This window comes from Zeus faber (assembly GCF_960531495.2).
Source record: "Zeus faber genome assembly, chromosome: 15".
In the NCBI taxonomy this organism is placed as follows: Eukaryota; Metazoa; Chordata; class Actinopteri; order Zeiformes; family Zeidae; genus Zeus; species Zeus faber.
In genome coordinates this window covers 21,441,033-21,452,307 of record NC_137194.1, presented here as the reverse complement: position 1 = coordinate 21,452,307, position 11,275 = coordinate 21,441,033, and the positions used below count along the sequence as shown (strand labels likewise).

The 11,275-nt window shown below is 44.6% G+C and overlaps 2 protein-coding genes across 2 annotated transcripts; one reads left to right on the top strand and one right to left on the bottom strand.

Moving 5' to 3' along the window:
• The first annotated feature begins 1,171 nt into the window (after positions 1-1,171).
• On the top strand, positions 1,172-2,774 carry mbd4 (methyl-CpG binding domain protein 4). The gene is made up of 6 exons (XM_080015759.1): positions 1,172-1,612; positions 1,736-1,801; positions 1,923-2,057; positions 2,172-2,321; positions 2,418-2,521; positions 2,605-2,774. Exons 1-6 carry the CDS (start codon positions 1,216-1,218, stop codon positions 2,677-2,679), a joined length of 927 nt encoding a protein of 308 aa, XP_079871885.1. The 5' UTR covers positions 1,172-1,215; the 3' UTR covers positions 2,680-2,774.
• A 2,096-nt stretch (positions 2,775-4,870) lies between these two features.
• Positions 4,871-10,927, bottom strand: creld1b (cysteine-rich with EGF-like domains 1b). Its single transcript, XM_080015798.1, has 11 exons — positions 10,683-10,927; positions 10,258-10,384; positions 8,938-9,020; positions 8,624-8,734; positions 8,285-8,376; positions 7,370-7,549; positions 7,178-7,273; positions 6,994-7,077; positions 6,634-6,729; positions 6,409-6,549; positions 4,871-6,326 (listed from the first exon to the last, which is right to left on the bottom strand). Exons 2-11 carry the CDS (start codon positions 10,372-10,374, stop codon positions 6,106-6,108), a joined length of 1,221 nt encoding a protein of 406 aa, XP_079871924.1. The 5' UTR covers positions 10,375-10,384; positions 10,683-10,927; the 3' UTR covers positions 4,871-6,105.
• Between the last annotated feature and the right edge of the window lie 348 nt (positions 10,928-11,275).

Below are 11,275 nucleotides of genomic sequence, written 5' to 3'. Positions count from 1 at the left end.
GGCACAAACCGGGGAGGAGGGGGGGAAGCTATACTATGGAGCTTCACTCCGTAAGCCTTCAGTGTGTGTCTTCTATAAACATGTCTTCCGCCCTCGGTCCAGTTCGCTTGGTTTTCTTCGTACCGAGTCCGCGCTTCCACTTCCCGTGTTTGCACGGGTGCGCGGAAGTGACGTAAACAACGCGCCGCCATGCTTGTGTCGCTGACGACAACAATCCTTCCAAATAGGTTTGTGACTCACCGTTTCCAAGGCGATTAGATGTTTCTAGGCGTTTTTCGTTTCAGATTAACGCGGTCTCTTGTGTGGAATAATGTAGACCATTACAGATGCTATGTATAATATGTAATTTCTTATTTCTCTCATTCACGAATGTATTGCTAGACTCCAGTTCCTACATTAGAAGAGCCGATGACTGCTGGTGTGGGGTTGATATCTGTAGATCCAAACACGGGCTGGTCCACCTTAGCCTCCAGCACTGCTACAACCGGCTTCAGCTCCAACGCAGACTTGAAGATGGATCACACGTCTGCATGTAATAGTCATTTGGACACCACAAAAGACTTGATACATGAACAGAGTACAAAGCACAAGGGTGACCCATCCCTTACCCCCCGAATGACCCCTGGCTGGACCAGGGTGGTGAGGCGGCGCAGAACAGGCAAGACCGCCGGGAAAATGGATGTTTACATTACAAGGTGACCCAGTGTTTTTTAACGCTGACTGCGTCAAACTAAATGCCTAATGCATTGCTGGTGATTTGATTAACAACGATGGCAATAACATCAAAACATGTGTTGTTACAGTCCACAGGGGCAGACGTTTCGATCCAGAGCATCCCTACAAGCTTTCCTTCTCAAAGCTGAAATGGAAGACTTGGATATAGACCTCTTCAATTTTAGCACATCTGACAATCGGACGAGCAAGACCTCTCCGGAAGCCCCCCTGCTTAAGAAACACGGTAGTAGGAGAAAGAAGGAACGTGCAGTCGGACAGAAAAGGACGAAAGAAAACGGGACGGGAACATTGAATTCATCTCCGGGTAAAACCCACAGAGCCTCTCCCGCTCCAACCTCGGAGCGCAACATCAAAACCGGACGTCCGAGATCCTCGCCGCCCAAACTTGAGACTTCCCCTGAGCCTTCTCAGACCAGAGCCGATATCAAAAAGGAACCTGAAAGGCGTTCTGGCGGTGATAATACTGAGGCCAGAAACGAGATGAACACACAAGTGCTCGAGCACGGCGATTTTGAAACTGTCAAGCCTGTGGATTCCTGCAAACAGACTTCAGTGGATGGAGCCGAATTCGGGAAGATCCCTCAGAGCGGGGGACGTCTGGGAGAGAAACGACTCGGGTCGGCCACTCCGACCGTACGGCCGAGCGCCGTCGATAGTCGACACGCCTGTACCGTGAATGTTCAGCCTGCCACTGAGAGTGAAAGTGAAGGAGAGGCTGAGCGGGACGGCCACGAGGAAAAGGTTCCTGTAGAAGTAAACAAAGATTTGAATCCTGATTTGGAGGCTAGTATTGACAGAGAGCGGAAGGTGGAAGAGGAGTCGCTGCCGTGTGACATTTCCGTCGCCCTCCGTTCTCCAGTGCGGGATCCACAGAATAGTATGTATGGCCTTTGCGCTTCAAAATAGTGTGCGTGACTTAAAATTTACTTGAGGATTTATATAGTTTTCTTTCAAGCAGAGACACAGGTTTTATGCTTTTCATGCTTTTCTGTTTGTCCAGAGTCCAAGACCTTGAGCGACAAGCGAAAGACGAGTCCTTACTTCACTGGGAAGTCACTAAGAGATGGTAATAGTTAAAATGGTTAATTCATGCAGACGGGATGAGGCAGGTGATTTCTCTAAAACGTGTTTGAAGGCACAAACGTCTTTGAAGAATTTGAGAATACGTGTCTGCTACTCGTAAATAGGCATGAGCCCTCCAAGGAGAAAAGCTTTCAAGAAGTGGACCCCGCCACGGTCCCCCTTTAACCTGGTACAAGAGACGCTCTTTCACGACCCCTGGAAGCTCCTTGTTGCCACCATCTTTCTGAACAAGACCAGTGGTGAGATCAAATAGAAACACTTGGAAATATTAACTTCCACACACACATGGGATTTTATACTCATGCAAACTTTTAATATGTACACTTTGTCACTATTGATTTTCTATTCTCCAGGTAAAATGGCAATCCCAGTGCTTTGGAGGTTCTTCGAGCATTACCCGTCAGCTGAGTTCACCAGGGAGGTGGAGTGGAAGCCTATGTCTGAACTCCTGAAGCCACTCGGCTTGTACGAACTCAGAGCCAAAATAATCATCCGCTTCTCAGGTGATGATTAGGTGTCATTCATATATGCCACTGCTGGTGTTTTTTTTGGTGCCAAAATACAGTATGAAGACCCCTTCTCCTTTCTCTCCTGTACAGATGAATATCTTGCTAAACAGTGGCGATACCCAATCGAGCTGCATGGAATTGGGAAATACGGCAACGACTCATACCGCATCTTCTGTGTGGGAGAGTGGAGACAGGTACATTAGATGTATAATTATCTAATTCTGTGGTTTACGTAGTGGTGTTGTACAACATTTATTATTTTGTCATTGTTTCCAAGGTTACCCCTCAGGATCACAAGTTAAATAAATACCACGCCTGGCTCCTGGAAAACCATGAGAAGCTTGGAATATGAAACCTCGGAAAGGAATCGGCAGGAGCTGCTTGATTTGCACACACAAGTAGTGGATATGTATCAGAGCTGCTATTATTGAGCGGTTGTTGAACAAAAACTTGTACCCTTTTTTTAAACAATGCAATGTAAAATAATACATCTTTACGAAGTACTATATGTTGAATAAAATAATGTTTTAGAAAGTTTTATTTGTGAGACTTATCCATCTATCTTTCTACCTAATTGCCTGACGATCGGTTCCTCCAGTTGAAACCTGTAATCTTTTTTTTTAGCCATGTTGGCTTTTATTTCAGATTAAATGTTCTGTTCATGTGCACAGTTGCTCTCAATGGGGGTGGCACGGTAACTTAATTCCCAAGGAAACCGCAGCCTGATGCACAACACAGAGACGGCAAAGGCGTCTCAGTTTAATGTGTAACTAGTAGCTACTGTATGAGTGGGAAACTTTTTTTTTTTTCTTTATTTCATTATTTTTGGAATGGTTTTATTAATATTAACTTTTCATTAAATTGAGGAGTGGGGCAGTGGACCCCTGTCAAATTTCACTTTGAAAGATTGGACTTTGCTGACTGGTGAACGCAAGTGACGGCTTGAACTTCACAATGAAACTGCGTAAGGAAACTTTCTGTTTGTTACGTATCACCATGTTGTTAGTAGAGTGTTGGAAACTTAAAATGGTTTATTCTGGTTTGTTCTTGGTTGATATTGAAGCGGCCTTCTGCGTGGCCTCCACTCCAGTGTCCATGCCTCATAGCAATCCTCCTTCACGCCAGAGTCATTGCTTAATGGTCACATCCTTGTCTCTGCCCAAAATCTCAAGTGCACCCCAGTCCTGGACAGGCGTTCAGGTGAGCACAGGCTGCGGATATATATCGGACCATGCACACTTTAAGGCGCTTTCCCCCTTTTGATAAAAGAATATGGTGTCTAGAGCATCCCCAGACTGAACCCTCTGCATCCACCTCTGGTCTGGAAACGCACAGTCAGCCTGGAAACGCCGGCGGTCCACCATCACAACCAACAGAGGATGCTCTTCATGCAGCGCAGAGAGCATTACAGGTACAGCCTGGCCAGCCAGCCTTGAACTTTATGACTGACAGCAGAAACAAAGGAAAACCACTCATGCACAGCATTGCTCAGAAATGTCAGTATAAATTAATTAGCTTTAATTTTCTTTGCCAGGTATCATCAGGGGTGGCGAAAACCCTTCTATGGCACCAGCACAGAGAGAGAAGAGTACAGGTAAGAAGGACGGCCATATTCCCTGAACATCATCAGCACCTGACAGACTCCTCCCTGAATTACGACCATACCTCTTTGTGTGACACAAAATGCATCCATTAGTCCTACAGATGAAAAAAAAAACTGCCTTTGCAGCACCACCCATTATGAAAGCTCTGCAGCATTTATTGCTCTGAAAGCAAAAATGTGTCTGTACTAGGAAAGATCTGCGGGAGCAGCTGAAGAGACAGATGGAAGAGAAAAAAGTGGAGTTCAAACGTCAGCTGGCCAATAAAGTGAAAGAATCTGAGTTCTTATGCGAGTTTGACCGCCTCGCTGTGTCCAGAGAAAGAGAGCAATGGATTTCACACAGCAGAGCAATGACAGTATACAGGGACGAGAATAAGAAGGTACACGTTTTCATGAAACTGCTGGACATCGTGTTTACACCACATTTCTACCACCAGTAAGCGGAAAGTGATTAAAAATGCCACTGTAGAGAGTGCACTCTACTCTGTAAAATGAGCCGGGCAATGCTCGATGTTTAAATGTATTTCTGTGTGTGTGTGTGTGTGTGTGTGTGTGCGTGTTAGTTAATGGAGCAGACTTGGAGAGACAGAACTCAGAGCCGTTCCCTCGAGGCTGTGAAGGAGAGGGAGCTGCTGCGCCTAAACCCCATTAACTGGAGTGGAACACTGAAATAGGCCTCACCGTGCACCTCTGTCCTCGGCCGTCTCAGCGGCTGTTAAGACACTCATGCGTGCGGCACGTTGGATGGACTGGCATTGCTAATGGCTGTTGAATAAGAGAATATCCGTAATCGACAAAGTAATTGGTGAATTTCGGTTAATTGGACGCTAACGCTTGCATTTCAAAATGTACTTGCTTTGTTTTGCGTTGTGCTTTGCCAGAGAATACAATTTTAACAATAACCGTTTTTATGCATTTTGATTTTATTGTAAGTGCAGGAAAAAAACTATTGGACGTGACTGAAATGAACATTGAGTAACTCAAACAAACACAAATAAGGAATTTTAGCCTGATGACCCCCAAGCATTGTAATCTTTGAGAACAAAACAAAATGAAATTATGAGAATGAAATATCTCAGTGGCTTACTGAAAAAAGACCATTCTATAAAATAAAAGTGTAAATAAATAAATGACAAAAAACATCACCTTCCAAAAATGTTTGAAAATAAATAAATAACCTGTAGATAAAATTATTATTATTATTATTATTATTATTATTAATAGTAATAATAATAATAATAATAATAATAATAAATAGATAAAAAGTACCTTTCTATTGTTTTTTTTAAACCCAATCTCATCCCTCACAGACTTGTTTGATTTGAAACAGTGGTAAAAACCAATGATATCCACACTTAATCTGGCAGCAAAAACAATCAATCATAATACGCATAATATAATAAACTTTCATTGCAGACATCACATAAATTAATTTTAAAATAATCTTTTCACAAATAGGCAAGTTAAAAACCAAACTACAGACATACATGAACAGTCCTTTAAAACGAATGGATCCCAGAGTTTCAAGGAGCTTTCTTTCGCATGAGGGAAAGAAAGCAGCTAGCAGTGGTTCAATAACCTACCCAGTCGAACCACATCCCTAATCTACCATTCATCCCAGGAGAAAGCCCCCATTTCAAAGCATTTCAAAATAAATAGAATGAACAAATAAAATCGAACATACAAACAAAATGAACGTGGTAAATGCTAAAATGTTCAGATAATGTGGACGTTTGTATTGCGCAAGTTTTTTTGCTTGATGACAAATGAAAAAGCATAATAAATCGGTGACAATCAGTAGTGGTCGTATTCATTTCACCTTCCCCTGTTTTTAGGGTAGGGGATTGGGTTCAGTTCCATAGTCTCAGTGCACTCATTTTGCCAGTTTCTCTTCCAAGGTTGGCAGCTACCTAGCTCTGCTCCCAGCCATAGCCTTGGTCTGACTTCTTTTTTTCCCCAGCTTCTCAAATAATCCTGCATTGTCTCCCATTGGTAATAAGATAATTGGTATTGCAGACTCTTCCAAGTAACTCCCCCAAACTGAAAGTAGCTTCCTGATAGGCTCACACGGCGGAGATGGTCTGCCGCCCCAAAGGACTCCTCTTCTTCTTCTTATTTACCTCTACTGGCTTTGCACGTCCTCATTTCCTTCCCAAAACTACCGTTCTCCTGGCACTAGCGTCCCTTCAGGAATCCATCCAGCATGGAGTCTCCTTTCTCAGAGAACCAGTAACCGGCCATCGCCGCCACGCCCCCGATGAAGATAGCGGTGAAGGCCATGTCGCCCTTGGCGGCGAGCGTCGCCAGGGCGCAGATGACGACCCCGAAAAACATCTGCTGCAGTACCAGAACCTCGTCGTCGGTCAACTCATCGAACAGACCTTTCTCTGGGCCGGCTGAGGAAGCAGATCAAATGAAATGTAACTGCACGTCTGAAAAACCGTTGGCAGTCTGTGTACAACACTGGTGCTTACTTACTGGGGGGCTTGTTCTCCACACAGATGCTGTCCCTTCGAATAAAGCCCTCGGCACAGTCGCAGTGGAAGGAGCCCTCCTCGTTGATACAGGCCTCGTTCAGGCCCGGGCAGGCGATCGCACGTTCACTACACTCGTCTACGTCTGCACGGGTGGGAGCGGAGCGAGGGAGTGAGTAAAATGCCAAAATAACAAACAATGGAAACAGACAATTTAATATTCACATACCGAGACACTTGGCTCCTTGGGTTCTGTAGCCACGGGCGCATTTCTTACAGCGGGCTGGACCGCTGCCCATGCAGCCCACACACGCCTGGTCACAGCCTGCACACAACACAACCACTCATTTGACTTCACACCGGGCATCCCAGGCTCCGAAAACTCCATTTTGAATTGATTCATTCAAAATAAAAAATTAAAATTCATGCAGATATTGCGACAAAGCCTGCAGCAATAACATACATTTGAAAGTTATAACTTTCAACTAGATTCAATTTTGAACAAGATACCCTGATGACAATTAGATAATTAGTAGATGAGGAACTAACTTAGTAGTTAGAACATTAAAAATGGAATAAGAGAACTGACCTCTGCATTCATATGACCCATCCGTGTTGTGACAGTAGGTGTTAGCCGGGCAGCGTGCCAGCTCTGTGCCGCATTCATCAATGTCTAGAACGAAACATGTCGAGAAGCCAAGTCAAGAAACACCCGTAGGCTTGGCACAGGACTATCAAATAGTTCACTATTTGGCCCAAGAATCCAGACTCACCCACGCACTTGTTGTCGTGAAGAATCCAGCCTGGTTTACATTCCAGACACTTGTAGTCTTGCGGCGCCGAGCATTTCTTACAAGAATGGTAGCAAGCTACCCATATCAGGAGTGAGAAAAGAAACAACATTTTCAGAATATAATGTTCAGAGTCCTTGTAACAACCAGTGGCTCGTTCCATCCCCCCGGTACCTGCGCAGGCTCCGGTGCTGTGGTTGGAGCTCTTCTCTCTGTAGTATCCATCAGCGCAGCTCTGGCACAGCTGCCCCGCGTATCCCGGGTCACACACGCACTCTCCATCTCCCAGGCGAGTCCCTTCTCCCTCACAGCGTCCGAGACCTCCACACACTCCGCCCGGGCCCGTCAGACACTCTGCCGGACAGGAAGGAACACACAAGAGCTGGGGCGGGGTACCCAAAGCCGGTTCTACTTTGCCGACTTCACCGGAATCCGAAAACCCGCCCACACTAATAATTCATCTCATTGATGTCGACCAGTTGATGAATTAATAAATACACCACAGTTGAACAATAACATAACCAACAATACAGGACAGTGAAAAAGGTCACATGCACATAGAATGGAACCGAATACAGAAAAGCACAAACTGACTGATAACCAATTCAAAATGGTTGCCTTCTCAATTGTTAAAATCCTAAAAATACTCAGCCACAGGTGTGGTGAAGTGTCTAGAAGGTACAGTGGTACCTCGACTTACGACTGTATAAGAACGGTCGTATTTTAAAACAGTCGTATGTCGAAGCAATTTTTCCCATATAAATTATGAAATCATAAAGGGTGAAAATAAACAAAATACACAGCACAAACACAATAAATGTGAAAAAAAAAACATCAATAAGCCACGAACTACGTGCACACACCATGTAGGTCGTCCGCCGACTGACTGCTGACTGGCCGCCGATGCACCAACTGCAAATTTCCACGGTCATATCTTGGTAGTAGTCGATCGCAAGTCGATACAAATTTTCATGACTATCGCTACTCATATCTTGGATTAGTCGTAAGTAGATGCAGTCGTAAGTCGAGGTGCCACTGTACTACATTCTGATAAAAATGGGGTATCCCATGTGCATTTCTTTCTCTTACCTTTGCAGTCGGGTCCATAGCGTCCTGGTGGGCAGCAGAGTCTAAGCTCCTCTATACACAGCCAGTCGAAAAGCTCTGGAGCTTCCTGCTGCCTGCAGCAAACACACACACACACACACACACGCACACACACGTCATTAGATATACAGTGCATTTGCTGCAAAAATAAGTGAATACATTTTGTTTTTTACAAATATGTTTGAAGCGGAAATGTATCCTTATGATGCTGTGACTTATGATACAGTAGAACACACACACACACACACACACACACACACACACACACACACACACACACACACACACACACACACACACACACACACACACACACACTACCTGTGGAACCACCATGTCTCCACCTGATCCTCGATCTGCTCCAACAGTTGGTTGCATTCAAAATCTGTCTTTTCACACGCAGACTCTACGATCTCTAGAAGCCGAGTTTCACTGAACGGAAAGACAGTTAGAAATGGCATTTTTAACACTGTTATGGTTATATTCATACAAACATTGGCTTGCATTGGCCCTCTTATGTGTATATAACATTTCACCTAAACTCTGCGTGTTCTACGTAAAATTGACTTGAATTGAGTAATTCAATTAGTATACACTAAAGTTCCATAATAACCCTTCCCCCCGGTCACCCTTACCTGCGGGTGTACTTTGCCAACTTCTCCTCCTCCCACGCAGTATTGCCACCTCCAAAGTTCTTATTGGCTGTTCTCTCCAAACCCTGTGAGGAGTAAAAAGTAGATGCCTTATCGTGAACATTAAAAAAAAAAAAAAAAAGGAAAAATGCGAAAGATTTATTCATTTTTGTTTGTTTTAATGCTGTTTTTATACTCTCTATACTCGACACAACATAATTAGCACAGTTTAAACTTTTATTTGGGGACTGGTCTAGTTCACCTGCTGTAAATTAAAATGCTTTTCCACCTGTCTTTTGGAGCTGGACCAATAGTAAATTCAGTAACTGTACGTTCTGACGAAGGCCCCTTTGGGACCAAAACGTTAGTAATGGATAAAGAAAGTGCTGTGTTTTAGCGAGGCAGAGTGGCACGGAGTTCTTCCATTTGACTCTCTCCATCCACCCGCTAAAAGGATAGACAGGGTTCTTCTGGTATTACAAAATCTAGAACTTTCAAGTAATTTCTAAACAGTATTTTTTAAATTTTCAATGCAAAACAAATATAATCCGTTTTCAATGTGATGTATATAATGTAATCTTTATCTCATTGCCTAATATTTTTCATTAGATCATTATATATGCACATCTTTTATTAACCTCATTGTCTTAAGTTTCTATTTCAAACCATGCCGGATTAAATGTACAATTCTTTGGCATAATCAATGTCGTGAAAGCAATTGTGGACAAATGTTTATTATGTCACGATTTGAATAACAAAACCAGGGAATATCACAGGTTTCAAGATTCGAAAATCATTATTGTCACATTATACAGATACAAGGGAGTAAAATAATTTTGTTTCGGCTCCACAACATTGCAGAAATAGGAGGAGAAAAACACAATCACAATAGAACAGATTTAAGTAATTAGAATAAAAAAATAATACGATAACATTTTATAACATAATGATAATGTAATAACAATGTGCAGTGTGCCTGCGCAAGGTGCTTTGTGCGTGTTTATCAAGCACTTCAGCACAAAGGAGGCTATTTCCCCACATAGTCCCGTACTTCAAATTTCAGAGGACGAAATTCAAGATCCTCAAGCACCTCAAGGACCCGGGTAGGAACCCTGGGTAGACATGTGCGCAAATACATCCCGGTGCTCTTCGACCCTGCAAAGCCCCAAATAAGGGATAAGTGAGAGCTCAGTGGAAAGTTGGCCAAAATGGACCCAGATCCACGAACACTAGATGTCGTTTTTAAAAGAGCCAAAAGTGGATTTACACTCGTGTTATTATGTCGTATTACACCCAGGGGCTTCACAGGCAGCACCGCGGTACCTTGATGAAGCTGTGGGTGAGCTTGGTGCAGGTGTGGCAGGGCGCCGGGTGGACCCCCAGGACACGGAGAGCCCAGAGGAGGAGCACCGGAGGCAGGCAGGACCCGGACCACAGCATCGCTCCTCTCCTGGACCGGGGCGCACAGAGGACGCGGACACGTTAACCGTACACCCTGCGCCGTTTGAACGGTAAACCGACGTCGTTTGATCAGAGACTCGGGACTCGGCGTGGGGCGCAGCGGGGCGGTGGAGGAACCGGCCGAGCGCCACAGCCACGTTAGCTCACTAGCGCCGGGCTAAGGTCAGGTAGCTGCTAGCCTGTTAGCGGGTAGCATCTAGTTTACCGACGGGCCGCAGCTTCATAGCGCATCGACGTGTCAACGGGGAGTTTAGACTTGGCCCGTCCGGTCTCCATCCCGGTCCTACCGTGATTCCAAACGGGCTCGTCCGCGGCACGAAGCGACGATGCGGCTCGGCTTCTCTGGTTTTACGGTTGGAGCGTCTCACCCTTCCGGATGTTTCATTCCACAGCTTTGAAACCAGACGGATGGAAAACTTAAAAATAAATAAAGTCAATTAAAAAATTGTGTGTCCTGGATTTATTCAGCACCGAACCAACACTGCGCCCGGGTCCGGGATGGATGGATGGATGGATGGACGCGCACTGCTTCTGGTTGTTTCTCCTGCGCCATGCAGCAGGCACCGCCCAATCCCACTGGGACCGACCCCACCAACCAATGACTGAGCGCTAAATAAATAAAGCGCTAATCCCTAAGATTATTTTGTTAAACAAAAAAAAAAATCCCATATTTGATGTTCATCCAATATTTACCGAGCGGGCACTGTAAAAGAAAACAGCCATTCAATGTAGTTCCTCCTCTATGCGCTGTCGGCGGCAGGGTCCGCCTTTCACCGGCAACAATGCAAAGATTCGGAAGAAGTGAAAGTTGGTGGCGACGCCACCCTAGAATTATAAAATATGCCAACCACCTCAAGAGAAAACGAAAACAGATTTGTTT

Coding starts and splice junctions, on each gene's coding strand:
- mbd4 (XM_080015759.1), top strand. CDS start 1,216: ATGAACACACAAGTGCTCGAGCACGGCGATTTTGAAACTGTCAAGCCT. Junction 2,058..2,171: donor CTTTCTGAACAAGACCAGTG/GTGAGATCAAAT, acceptor TCTATTCTCCAG/GTAAAATGGCAATCCCAGTG. Junction 2,522..2,604: donor GTGTGGGAGAGTGGAGACAG/GTACATTAGATG, acceptor ATTGTTTCCAAG/GTTACCCCTCAGGATCACAA.
- creld1b (XM_080015798.1), bottom strand. CDS start 10,374: ATGCTGTGGTCCGGGTCCTGCCTGCCTCCGGTGCTCCTCCTCTGGGCT. Junction 7,274..7,369: donor CAGCACCGGAGCCTGCGCAG/GTACCGGGGGGA, acceptor TGATATGGGTAG/CTTGCTACCATTCTTGTAAG. Junction 6,550..6,633: donor CCAAGGAGCCAAGTGTCTCG/GTATGTGAATAT, acceptor CCACCCGTGCAG/ACGTAGACGAGTGTAGTGAA.